The sequence below is a fragment of the Mandrillus leucophaeus genome, unplaced genomic scaffold (genome assembly GCF_000951045.1).
Source record: "Mandrillus leucophaeus isolate KB7577 unplaced genomic scaffold, Mleu.le_1.0 Scaffold1, whole genome shotgun sequence".
Taxonomy (NCBI): Eukaryota; Metazoa; Chordata; class Mammalia; order Primates; family Cercopithecidae; genus Mandrillus; species Mandrillus leucophaeus.
Window position 1 is genome coordinate 7,324,250 of NW_012098097.1, and position 13,780 is coordinate 7,338,029.

The following is a 13,780-nucleotide window of genomic DNA, read 5'->3' on the forward strand; positions in this document are numbered from 1 at the left end:
GGGGTGGGGCGGTGGGGGAGGTAGGGTGGGAGTGGGGAGCGGGTCAATAGTCTCTGGAATGTGGAGATTTAACCAGGGCAGTCCAGCGGCTGGAGCCTGAGCAGAGGAAGTCCCGAGGCAGGCCTGGCTACGGTTAGCCGTTGCGTGGGCCTGAGAACCAGGGGTCAGTCCTCTCCAAGAAGGGCATATGGGACAGAGGGGACAGAAAAGGTGGTAGGGAGGGCAAGGAGGGAAAAGGCCGGGCAGAGAAGCGTGGGGTTGAGCCTTCCCTGTCCAAGCGCAGGGCTTCCTCCCGTAGAGTCACCCACTGTGCCTTCAGTCACATCCACTGCTCTTCTCAGACGGGTCCTGTGCAGACTCCTCAGGCCTACTTCTAGGATATTTTACATCTTTTTGGTTGCTTTCCTTACAGATCAGAGGTTTTCTGCAATTATATTTGCTAACTACTTGTCTGTGGGAAGGTTATTACTTTTGGTGTCTTGACTTGGAAACGGGTCATCCTCCCATGACTGGTGCTCCTGCGATTCTCTTGGTTGTTCTTCTGTTTCCATAGGATCGGTGTGCATGGGGAGTTTTCAGTTCCTGTCTGATATCTGTTTCTCTTTCTCCCATTGACTCATTGGCTGGTACAGCCAGAATGAGGCCCAGCAGACGCAGTGGTGGTGGCTGTCCCTGCCCTGTCGCTGACTCGGGGGAAAAGGACCAGAGCTTCTCATTAGTAGGAAGAAGGGATCCACTCACAACTATCCACAAAGCATTTTCACTTTTATTTATTAATTTTTTTTTCTTTTTTGAGATGGAGTTTTGTTCTTATTGCCCAGGCTGGAGTGCAAGGGCGCGATCTCGGCTCACTGCAAACTCCACCTCCCGGGTTCAAGTGATTCTCCTGCCTCAGCCTCCTGAGTAGCTGAGATTACAGGCATGCACCACCATGTCTGGCTAATTTTGTATTTTTAGTAGAGATGGGGTTACTCCATGTTGGTCAGGCTGGTCTCAAACTCCCGACCTCATGTGATCCACCCACCTTGGCCTCCCAAAGTGCTGGGATTGCAGGCGTGAGCCACCAAGCCTGGCCAGCATTTTTATGTTTTGAGAAAGGGTCTCCCACCATCACCCAAACTGGAGTGCAGTGGTGCAGTCACGGTTCACTGCAGCCTCTAACTTCCAGGCTCAAGTGATCCTTCCACCTCAACCTCCCCAGTAGCTGAAACTACAGGTGTGTGCCACCACACCCAGCTGGATTCTTAATTTTTTTTAGGGACAGGGTCTTACCATGTTGCCCAGGCTGGCCTCCACCTCCTGGGATCAAGGGATCCTCCACCTTGTCCTCCCAAAATGCTGGGATTACAGGCATGAACCACCACACCTGGCTCCTACAAAACATTTTTTATTTTATTTTTATTTATTTATTTTTTTGGAGACAGAATCTCACTCTGTCACCCAGGCTGGAGTGCAGTGGCTTGATCTCTACTCACTGCAACCTCCACCTCCCAGGTTCAAACAATTCTCCTGCCTCAGTCTCTTGAGTAGCTGGGATTACAGGCACTTGCCACCACTGCTGGCTAATTTTTTCTATTTTAGTAGAGACGGGGTTTCACCGTGTTGCCCAAGGTGGTCTTGAACTCCTAAGCTCAGTCAATCTGCCAGCCTTGGCCTCCCAAAGTGGTAGGATTATAGGCGTGAACCACTGCTCCAGGCCCCCACAAAATACCATTTTTATTACCTATAGAAATTCTTATTATTTTTATCCTTTCAGCTATGAAGGAGGTGAATTACATTAGGAGATCTGGTCAGATGTTTGTCTTGATATATTATGCTGACTTCATGAAAAGAATTAGGGAGAGCTCCCTGTTTCTGTGTTCTCTGCAAATGTTTAAATAAAACTGAAATTATTTGTTCCTTGAAGTTTTGAAAGAACTAACTTGTAAAACTGTCTGAGTTTTGCTTCTTTTCTTTTGATGGAAGGGAAATAATTTCTTAATAACAGTCATAATAACTAGCTGGTCTTAATAACTAGCTGGGTGCAGTGGCTCACCTCTGTAATCCCAGAATTTTGGGAGGTTGAGGTAGGAGGATAGCTTGAGCCCAGGAGTCTGAGACTGGCCTGGGCAATATAGCAAGACCCTGTCTCTTAAAAAAAAAAAAAAAGTATATTCTTGGCCTACACTGATAATTTATATTTTCCTAAAAAATCATCGGTGTCGTCCAGATTTACAGACTTACTTGTAGAGAATTGCAAATTAAACTGTTATTTTTCTTTTGAATTTTATGTCTGTGTCTTTTTTTTTTTGGTCTGGCTACCCACTAGTCCAATTAATTGTTTAAGGCCAGGCACGTTGGCTCACGCCTGTTATCCCAACACTTTGGGAGACCAAGGCGGGTGGATCACTTGAGGTCAGGAGTTTGAGACCAGCCTGGCCAACATGGTGAAACCCCGTGTCTCCTAAAAACACAAAATTAGCCAGGCATGGTAGCACCCACCCTGTAGTCCCAGCCACTCGGGAGGCTGAGACATGAGAGTCACTTGAACCCAGGAGGCCAAGGTTGCAGTGAGCCGAGATACCACTGCCCTCCAGCCTGGGCGACAAGAGTGAAACTCTGTCTCAAAAAAATAAAATAAAATAGTTAATCATTTACCCCTTACAAAAAAAATCCATTTATTAATGTATATACTAACTCCACTGTTTTTCTGTTTCTTAATTCACTGATTTCTGTGAATTCACCAATTCGTGAAAGATGACCTTGTTCTTTCTGTTGTGTGTGTGTGTGTGTATTCTGTGTTGTGTATGTGCGTGTGTGTGTTCCTCTTCTGACCTCTTGAGTTGGACAGTTCAGTCATTTATCTGAGAGTTAATGGGTCAAGACTCTGTGATCTTAAAGGAAAACATTAAGATGACAGAGGAATATCCTAGTAGAGGACCCTGGCCCCAAGGTGGTCCCCAGTCTCCTGTTTATGATTGGAGGGGTTGGGGGTGGTGATTCGGGTTGGAGGAGAGAAAGCACACAAACACAAGCGTGGGAGCACTGGGGATCCGTGTGGTCGTTCCAGGTAAATGGGGAAGCAAACGGAGGGTTTTCTGACACTTCGCAATCTCTAAATTATAATGACACCTTCATTGGGTGTCACTGGGGCAGAGCTCTCATTGGGTGACAGATGGGGCAGAGCTTTGGGGAGATTGGGTGACAGTTTTTTATCCAAGATTTCAGAGGAAAGAAGTTAATCAGGAGAAAGAGAAAGAGAGAGAGTGGGGGAGAGAGACTAAATCCAAAGGGAAGTCAGACACTGGAGATAGGACGAGAGACAGGATTGGGTGCTGTGGGCAGAGGTGGTGGAGTCACTGAGGTCAGGAGAGAAGCCAAAACGTGGACAAAGAAAGATGACGATTCGCAGCCCAGGAGAGGCAGGGAATCGGGTCAGGACAGGGAGCAGGAACAGTATCTTGGGTGAAGGTGGGCTGGGAACTGACAGTATTTATTTATTTTTTGAGATAGGGTCTCACTCTGTCGCCCAGGCTGGAGTGCAGTGGTGTGATCACAGCTCACTGCAACCGCCACCTCCTGGACTCAAGTGATCCTCCCGCCTCAGCCTCCTGAGTAGCTGGGAATACAGGCACATGCCACCATGCCTGGCTAATTTTTTGTATTTTTGGTAGAGATAAGGGTCTCACCACATTGCCCAGGCTGGCCTCAAATGCCTAGGCTCAAGCAGTCCTCCCACTCTGGCCTCCCAAAGTGCTAGGATTACAGGCATGAGCCACAGCACCTGGCCTATTTATTTATTGGAGTCAGGGTCTCACTCTGTCACCCAGGCTGAAGCACGGTGATGCAATCATACCTCACTGCAGCCTCGACCTCCTGGGCTAAAATGATCCTCCTACCTCAGCCTCCTGAGTAACTGGGACCACACGTGTACACCAGTACACCTGGTTAATTTTTGTATTTTTTTGTAGAGATGGGACCTCACCATGTTGCCCAGGCTCCATTTACTTATTAAGCAGTTAATATGTGTCAATTTTAGTGATTTGTGTTTTTCTGGGAAATCACATTCATCCAAGTTTATGAATTTTATGTAGGGAATTTCTACAAAATAATATCTTGACTCTTCATTCTTTCTTCATCTATGGTCCTTTTCTCTTGTCATGTCTTATTTAGGCCAGCCCAAAGGTTATCTATTTTTATTAGCTCAAGTCATGTGAAATCCTGTTGTCTTGGTCAAAAGGTTGAATATCAGCCATTTCATGTGATTCAACCTAATTTTATTTACCAGGTGTTTTACACCTGTGATCTCATTTAACACCCGCAAAGGCCATATGAGTCAGGGACAATTGTCACCACTTTATAGGCGAGGTGTCTGAAGCTCTGAGAGGTTAACTACCTTGCCCCGGAACACACAGCTGATATGTAATAGGGTAGAGATGTAAACACAGATGGTTCTGAGGTTCTTTCTCTTTGTCCTGGCAATTGCCGCTGAGAAACATCACACCTGTGGCAAGAAACATCACAGGAAACATCACACCTGTGGCAAGCTTAGAAAGGCCTTCCCTGCAGGAGGATCTGTACATCCAGGCGAGGAGAGGAGAGGCACCAAGGAGCTTGTCATCATCTTTGGGCAGCCGTGGGCTGGGTGTGGAGCCAATGGGGTCGAGGAGGAGCTTGCACTGAAGTTTTTAGAGAGGGCCTACCATGTGCGAGGCACCTGTAGACATTGAAGGTATGAGAAGGAGACCCCTACCCACCTGGGGCTTTCATTAGAGCGGTCTCAAAGTCTCATGTATGTGGAGATTTAAGGATTTGAAACAGTAAGTAAAATTAAAGAGTTTTGGCCAGGTGCAGTAGCTCATGCCTGTAATCCCAGCATTTTGGGAAGCCAAGACGGGCAGATCACCTGAGGTCAGGAGTTCGAGATCAGCCTGGCCAACATGAAGCCCTGTCTCTACTAAAAACACAAAAATTATCTGGGTGTGGTGGACGCCTATAATCCTAACTACTCAGCAGGCTGAGGCAGGAGGATCACTTGAACCCAGGAGGTGGAGGTTGCAGTGAGCTGAGATCCCACCACTTCACTCCAGCCTGGGCAACAGAGCAAGACTTCACCTCAAAAAAAAGTTCTAACCTGAGGAAAGGAGAGCAAGCCCTCCTCCCGCCATCCCCGGCCAATATGGGGCCACAGAATTACAAGGGCAGTGAGACACTGCACACATAACTGCCCAGCAGGCACATGCCCATCTGCCCTGGGCAGGGGCCATGTGTCCTCTGCTTGGCGGCCGACGCTGGCTTCGAGCCATCACCTTACTCTCCCCGCTTTGCATCTGAGAATTATTTGGGAAAATGGTAGACATAATTTTCAAGGAAGCTCATTTATTTCTGAGATTTAAGTCTAGGAGAGCTGGGCAAACTAAGACACAGGATGAACTGAAGTTTTTGTCAGTGAGCCTTCTGCGTTTGTGACTCTTTTTAGAGAGGGAGTCTCTGCTCTGTCACTCAGGCTGGAGTGCAGTGGTATGATCTCAGCTCAACGTAACCTCTGCCTCCGGGATTGAAGAGATTCTCGAGCCTCAGCCTCCCCAGTAGCTGCAATTACAGGTGTGCACCACCACACCCAGCTAAATTTTGTATTCTTAGTAGAGACGGGTTTCAGCATGTTGGCCAGGCTGGTTTCGAACTCCTGGCCTCAAGTGATCCACCTGCCTTTGCCTACCGAAATGCTGGGATTACAGGCGCGACCCACTGTACCCGGCCAGTATTCTTGTCAAAATGGCTTGACAACCCCATTACTGCCCGGGTTTGCCCCCTTGGTGGGACCAGATCAGTATGAGGGCTGATCTTCCTCTTGCTAGAGCGCCCAGGGCTGGGGTGGCCCTCCCGGGAGGGCAGGTGCTGAGGCGTGAGTTCTCACGGTCCTGGCAGGTTTGGAAGCAGGGGGCCCCCGGTGGGTGAGAGGGGTGGAAGGGTAAGGGAAAGGAGGCAGGGGGCTGGAGAAAGAGGCTGCTATGAGCAAAATCTTGGGGGTTGCAGAGCAGAAAAGAGAATGCTCAAGGTATAAATCTGTCTGATGGAGCTGATACGAGGTGAAGGAGTCAGGGGCTGAGGGCTGGGGGTGCTGATGTGCGGTTGGGGAATCTTTGGAGGAGGTGACCCCAGGGCGCCCAGCCTGAGCTCTTCCAGTCTCCTTGGAAAGCCTCTGCCCCATTTCCACCTGTGCACGGAGGGAGCCTCTCAGTCCCCGCTTCTGGTTGAACAAGGTCTGTCTGCCTGCCACTACCTCCTCCACACCCCCAGGGTCCATGCGGCCCTGACCCCAGGGCACCCTTGACCAGGCTCATCTGAGGAAGAGCCAGGACTCAGGCTTGTGTTTTCCAGGCTGTTTTGCTCTGAGAGGCCCCGGAACCATGGCTGGCCCTGTGGGGGGATCCCTGAGCGTGCAGTGTTGGTATGAGGAGAAACACAAGACTCTCAACAAATACTGGTGCAGACCACCACGGGTTCTCCAATGTAACAAGATTGTGGAGACCAAAGGGCCAGCAGGAAAAATGAACAGCCGAGTGTCCATCAGGGACAGTCCTGAAAACCTCAGCTTCACAGTGACCTTGGAGAACCTCACAGAGGAGGACGCAGGCACATACTGGTGTGGGGTGGATACACCGTGGCTCCAAGACCTTCATGATCCCATAGTCCAGGTTGAGGTGTCCGTGTTCCCAGGTGAGCCCCTCCTTCCCTCAGCGCCTAAACAGGCTCAGGTTGGAATTGTTGGGGCAGGAATCAGGTCAGAGACGTGAAGCTGACTCTGTGTGTGTGTGTGTGTGTGTGTGTGTGTGTGTGTGTAAGAGAGAGGTGGGGGCCAGGGGAACATAGTCAGGGGGTCTTTCCTGGAGCAGCCGACATGTCTGCCCAGTATTGAAGAAGGGGAGGGTCCGGTGACAGGGGGGCTGAGAGAGCGTTGCCTGTGAAGGAGGCAGGAGCGCACCTGTGGCTCAGCCCCACGGAAGTGCAGCTGCGTGGGGGAAGGGTGAGGCTGCACAGAGAGGCTGGGGGGCCAGATGGGAAGCTGCTGCCCTCAGGGGGAGCCTTAGCACAAGACAGGTCAGATTTGCAGTGTAGACAGACTGCTCTGCAGCAGGGAGGCCTGCAGGAGACCTGGACCCTCATCAGCAGGATAGAAAATCAGGACCATTGGGAGTGGCACCTGCGTCCTGTTCAGAAATGCCCAGTTGGCCCAGGAGGGTCCTGGAGAGACTGTGGCCCCGGGGTCCTGCATCCTGCCCCCTTCCTGAGTGGATATTTTATGTGAAATCAAACCAAAAAGGCATCCTGAGGGTAGGAGAGCTGGAGGACGGCTCCCTGGGTCTGATAATGTGGTTTTGCCACCAGCATCAACGTCAATGACACCTACAAGCATCACTGCAGCCAAGACTTCAACAATCACAACTGTGTTTCCACCTGTATCATCCACTTCCCTGTTTGCAGTGAGTGCCACCCACAGTACCAGCAACTGGGAGGAAAATGAGGAGGTCGTGAGCTCACAGTAAGCACCCTAGCCCCTGAGACATGGAGGGGGCCCTGTGTGGGGAGGAGCCCAGGGCGGGGACCTCAGCCATGTGGGTCAGCAATAGGTGTGCATCACTCCCTTTGCCCCAGGCCCAGGTTGGAAGCCACAGTCTGTACACCCCGGCTTGGACCTGCCCTTGGCTTTGGACGGGGGCTCAGGTCGGGGAGAAGTCGGGGGGCAGATGGAAGGAAACTGATAGTTACTGAGGGCTGGTGACATCCTACGAGGCCCGTGTTAGATGCTTCACATGAGTGCTCTCGTTTGCCCTTCACTGCAGCCCTGTACTGTTGTCATTCCCAATATTAGTCTGTTTTCACACTGTTGATAAAGACATACCCGAGACTGGATAAATTATAAAGAGGAAGAGGTTTAATGGACTCACAGTTCCACATGGCTGAGGAGGCCTCACAATCAAGGCGGAAAGCAAAAGGCATGTCTTACGTGGCAGCAGGTGAGACAGAGAATGAGAACCAAGCAAAAGGGGTCTCCTCTTATAAAACCATCAGATCTCGTGAGACTTATTCACTACCACAAGAACAGTGTGGGGCAAACCACCCCCATGATTCAATTATTTCCCACCGGGTCCCTCCCACAACACATGGGAATTATATGGGAGCTACAATTCAAGACAAGATTTGGGTGGGGACACAGCCAACCCACATCAATCCCCGTTTTACAGATGAGTAAACAGAGACTCAGAGAGGTTAAGCAATTTGTCCAGTCAAGTAGCTACAAGAGGCTAAGGCTAAGCTTCCAATTCTGGTTTATGTGACTCCAAAGCCTTGAGTTCTCCTCTCTAAATAGTGGTTCTTAACCTTTTTGGGGGTCACCAACCCCACACAGAATCTGACATCTATGGACACTCCTCAGAAAAACATGTGCAGTCACAAACCATTTCTGGGATTCATGGACTCCCTATTCCAGCACAAAACCCCACAATTCAGTCCTGGTGCTAGCCACTCAGAGTTAGTGCAGACCCCACAGGTGAAGAGCTTCCATATCCTCAAGACCACCCTGATTTAGATGCCAGTTGAACTTTGGGGATCCCTAGGCCACCACACTTCTGACCAACTGGCTGCAAATTTGGGGGTTCCCAGGACCCCCTCAGGTTCAATAATTTGTTAGACTCAGAACTCTGGAAAGTATTATACTTACAGTTTTATCATAAAGGATAAAGGATAAAGATTAGGACCAGCCAATGTAGAGACACATAAGACAAGGCTTGGGAGGATCCCAAACAGTTTCTGTGCCCTCTCCAGCTAAAATCAGGGAGCATCACCTGCACCCTCCCCCCTGAACCTCAATATATTTATCAACCAGGAAGCTCCTCCAAGCTTTGGTGTCCAGAGTTTTTATTGGGGTTTCATTACATAGGTATGATGTGATTGAACTATCTCCACCTCCAATCCCTCTTTGGGAGGTTGGGCCGGCTCAGGGCTCCAAATCTCTAATTACGTAGTTGGTCTTTCTGGTGACCAGCCCCATCCTATTGTCTCGTCTCTTACCAAAGTCCAGGTGTGATTCATGAACAACAAAGACACTCCTAATTCTTGGGAAATTCCAAGGATTTAGAGCCTCCCTCCTAAGAGCTGGGGACGAAGGCCAGCCAGATTCTTTACTAGACCCCTCTACAGACTTCTGCCAACATATAAGACAAGGCAAAGTTCAGGCTTGAACTTGCCACTTCTAGAAGCTTACCCTTTAGATACACATAGGTGGCAGCGCTGGGTTCTGTGGGGCCTGAAGGTTGTGCAGTTTGCGGGGTGGGTTAGTGGGTGGGAAATCTAAGAAAAATATGACAAAATCATGAATGCAAACGTAGGCATGAAGGAAGGGGCCCAAGGAATGGAGGGGCCTGAAGGTGGGCTGCATCAGCCTCCTGGTCAATCTGCTGCTGCCTGGTCAGGTGTGAAAAGGTGGAGCTGCAAGGCAATTTATAAGCAACGTTTACCATTGCAAAGGACTGGGGGAAATGCCCATTCAGAGGGAACATTTAAATAAATCACAGTCTATACATGTGTTGGAATACCCTGTAGCTATAGGAAAGAGCTGCAGGGACTTCTTTATGCACTGACGTGCATAAAGAAACTGACGTTTCTAAGATGTGTTGTAAAGTAAAACCAGAATAGTGTTAGAGGAGGCCTCCTTTGTGTGAAAAGAGAAGGGAAATCCTGTACATTCATATTTGCTTGTATACACATGAAGAAACTCTGGAAGGTTCTTAAGAACAGCGTGTGTGTGTATGTGGGGAAATTAGGGAATGTGTAAATGGGGGGTGTGTAGAAAGGAGGCTTTATACTGTCTGTTTTTTTTTTTAATTGACCGTATCTATCTACTTAAAAAGTTAGAGAAGGAGACCAGGTATGTTGGCTCATGCCTGTCATCCCAGCACTTTGGGAGGTTGAGGCAGGAGGGTGGCTTGAGCCCAGGAGTCTGAGACCATACTGGGCAATATAGCAAGATTATGTCTCTACAGAAAATTTAAAAATTAGCCGTGGTGGCCTGTGCCTGTAGACCCAGCTACTTAGGAGGCTGAGGCAGGAGGATCATTTGAGACCAGGGGTTCAAGGCCGCAGTGAGCTATGATCACCACTGCACTCCAGCCTCCTTTGGGTAACAGAGCCAGATCCTGTCTCAAAAATAAATAAATAAAAATTAAAATTAAAAAAAAATAAATTGGAGAAGTCAAGTTCACCCCGCCCTCACCACCCTGTGCCTCCTCCAGGCTCCCGCTGCTCCTCTCCTTGTTGGCATTGTTGCTGCCTCTGTTGATAGGGGCCTCCCTGCTAGCCTGGAGGATGTTTCAGAAACGGATCAAAGGTGAGTTGGCTCCCCACACCCCTCTGCCCCACCTGGGGTGGTCAGGTCTTGACCACAGACACTCATCTTCAAAGCTATGTCCTCGTCTCACAGTATTGCTATCAAATGCGACACCCAGACCGCACACCCTGGGTGATCCTACAGGGCAGGTCCCAGAGGAGGCATCCTTGTGCGTGGTGGTCACAGGCTGTGGGAGGTGGCTCCCTAGCAGGAGGCAGTCCCATTGCCAGCCCAAGGGTGGTTGGCCCATGAAGCAATGATCCTCTTCTGTTTAAAACCCTGGCATGGTGACCTGGGTGCAGTGATGTGCATCTGTAGTTCCAGCTACTCAGGAGGCTGAGATGGGAGGATTGTTTGAGCCCAGGAATTCAAGACCAGCCTGTGTAACACAACAAGACCCACGTGTCTATACAATAAAATAAACCGTTGCATGATCTCCCCCACCATAAAAAGTCCAGGTCTCTCCAGGAGTCACGGCCCTCCACCATCTGGCCCTACCCACCTCCCTCTCCCCATCTGTGCACCCTGGAAACCAACTTCTTGTATCTCCTTTAATGAGAGCCTCAACCTCAGCATCTTCTCTCCTTCTGGGTTTGCTCTGGACACCTGGAGGGCCTCCCCTGCCCTCTCTCCCCAGCTTGCTCCCAGTGGACTCATGGTGGTCCTCAGACTTTCTTTTCTCTGGGACCTTTTCTTTGACTCCATAGAGTGACTTGGGACCCCTCCTGGCTGTACCTCTGCTGTCACAGCCTTTTGGTAACCAGACTGTCATTGCTGGTGTCCTCACCTGTCTTCCCACAGGCATGTGCTTCAAAGAGGTACAGAACCAATATTCATCAAATTAATGTGTTATTCAATATCTCCAGCCACAATGGGCACCCTAGGGGGCTCCAGGCAACCTCTAGTCCAGCTGCCCTCCTCTGAGCTCAGATTAAAAGAGAGAACAGGAACTCTTGGCACTCAGTAAGTAGGTGCTCAATAAATACCTGATAGGCGAATTGAATAAGCACAGGAACGGAGGAACAAGTGGAGGTGTGACCACCAGTCCTCTAGGAGAGCAGATTCCTGGCCAAGGTTAAGTGTAAGCCTGAAACTTCCTCCCTGTTTGGAGAGTTCAGGATTCCATGGGCAGAAGATTCTCGGGGGAATCTTTGTCCAAAGCCTTTCAAGGCTACAGTGAGACTGGGGTGGGAAGAGATGGGGTTATCCTGTCCCATAGCTGCAGGATAGGTAGGTGCATACTTGGTGGGGGCACTGCTCACACACACCCCCAGTGCCTCCCATGGGGCCCAGGCTTTTGGGGGAGAAATCAGCTATAGTAGATCTGTACAGGGTGTATGGGAAGAAAATCACTTCCTCTTTCCCGTCTGCTTTGCTTGTGTCATTTTCTCGCAACCCCAGTCTAAACTTTAGCACTCACGTGGACGCCACTGGGTTGTTTGAGTTCTGAGTCCCTTTCGGTTTCCTTTGTGCCCTTTCACCCAGAAAGGCTCTCACTCCTCCCTTAAGAAGGATATATGTGATTATTGTAGGAAATTTGAAAAATGAGTAAAAGCACAAAGAAGGAAATAAATCCCCCATCATCAATGATAACTAAAAACCCCACCACCTAGAGAAAACCAGGCACTGGCACCTGAGGTATGTCTTTCCAGTCTTTTTTTCTATGCCTTTATAAATGCATCTATGATTTCTTGTTTTCTTTTTCTCTTTTTTTTAATTTTGAGACAGAGTCTTACTCAACAAACTCTTGAGTTCCTACCATGCTTCAGGCCTGAAGGGATAGGTCCCCAGGGCTGAGGTCTCTAGGGAAAGGCCTTTTCCCAGAAGGCTTGTAGGACCTTCCATCCTGGCCCTTGCTCCAGGATTCAACCTCCTTCCTGTCCTCTTATCTCTAGCTGGTAAGCATTCAGAGCTGTCCCAGAACCCCAAGCAGGTAAGGGGGGCTTCAGCAGGAGGTGTATCAGGTGGCTGGGTGGAGGGTACAGAGGATGCTGGGGAGTTGGACAGTCCCATCGGCCAATGGAGGATGGATGGTGGATGCATGGAGCGGGGAGCTTGCCCAGAGCAGGACGAACGATGCTGGGAGATGTGGTCACTGGGTCTTGTTCTGAGTCCTGGCCAGCCTGTCCCCTCCCAAACAGGGCAAATGGAATGAAGGGAGGCCCTCCCAGCGAAGCTGACCTGGGGAACTACTGGACGGAGTGGGGTGGAGGCAGGAAGGGGAAGTGGGGGCTGAGGCGCTCAGAGCATAGAGGAGGGGGAGACACGTGCAGAGATGCAGGGACAGAGGCTGCAGGGCTCCGTGGACACCCACCTGGGACCTCCCGCCCACCCAGGCTGCCGAGCAGAGTGAGCTGCACTACGCGAATCTGGAGCTACTGTCGTGGCCTCTGCAGGAAGAGCCAGCACCACCAAGAGAGGTGCAGGTGGAATACAGCACCGTGGTAAGTGCAGGAGCCCGGCTTCTGGGCATGTGGCCCCTGGGCTGTGCCAGGGCACCTCTAGGAGGGTGGGCAGAAGGGGAAGGAAGGGGTGAGCTTGGTGATCTTGTGCCTGTCAGGGGTGGAAGACGGAGATGGAACAAGTGTTGATTTTGCCAGAGTAGAGGTCCTTAGAAGGGCTTGGTGTCATTGCGGCTGGGCAGTTAGGGGGGTGGCCAGCAGCTATGGCTCTGAGAGTCCGTGAAGTCCAGCATGGGTTAAGCACCTGCTGTGTATCATGCACCAAGGTGAGAAACTGAGACTTCTCACTGTTTTGGTCTCATCATCTCTTTGGCATCAACTCTGCTTTCCAGGTTTTTGTCTGTGACCCGCTGTGGGTCAACCCTTGGGCGCAGCCACCTTCAACTGGGATAACGGGATGGGGGCTGCCTCCCTGGGTCATGACTCACCTACTAGTGGGAGAGTTCAAGCAGAAGCTGGGGGTCACTTGGCAGAGAGGATCGGGAGAGATGTAAGCATCAGACAGGGATGCGTAAAGAACTCCCCAGGCCTGGGAGCTGAAGGGGCCCCTCAGACATGCTGTGTGGTGCCATGGAGGGCTGGCACCAGGGTGACAGGGGACGCTGTTGCTGGTCTGCCTAGAAAAGTGGCCCAACTCCCTGGGGTATCTCCAGCCTGGTACCATTCTCCCCAGGCCGCCGTTTTGCACCGGACAGGGGAAGAGGGGATCCAGTCCTGCAACTTCTGGGTCCTCTGATAGCCACACCCCTCCCTAACCTCCCGCCAGCTGTCAGAATGAGGATAAGGATGGTCATCTGGGGACCCAGGGTCCTGGATGGCTCCTGGCCAACTTTCTTTCTTTCTTTCTTTCTTTCTTTCTTTCCTTTCTTTCTTCCTTTCCTTTCTTTCTTCCTTTCCTTTCTTTCTTCCTTTCCTTTCTTTCTTCCTTTCCTTTCTTTCTTCCTTTCCTTTC

General features: G+C 50.4%; 1 protein-coding gene across 2 annotated transcripts in view; it reads left to right on the forward strand.

Annotated features, from left to right (window-relative positions):
- CD300A (CD300a molecule) overlaps positions 1-13,780 on the forward strand; it is a 23,487-nt gene that overhangs the window by 974 nt on the left and 8,733 nt on the right. The window contains exons 2-6 of one of the 2 annotated variants that reach the window (XM_011972581.1): positions 6,361-6,699; positions 7,369-7,522; positions 10,272-10,366; positions 12,262-12,299; positions 12,703-12,810. In XM_011972581.1, coding sequence (XP_011827971.1) covers positions 6,361-6,699; positions 7,369-7,522; positions 10,272-10,366; positions 12,262-12,299; positions 12,703-12,810 — 734 coding nt within the window. The remainder of the gene's footprint in view (positions 1-6,360; positions 6,700-7,368; positions 7,523-10,271; positions 10,367-12,261; positions 12,300-12,702; positions 12,811-13,780) is intronic. The other variant, XM_011972666.1, reaches the window with a different exon arrangement.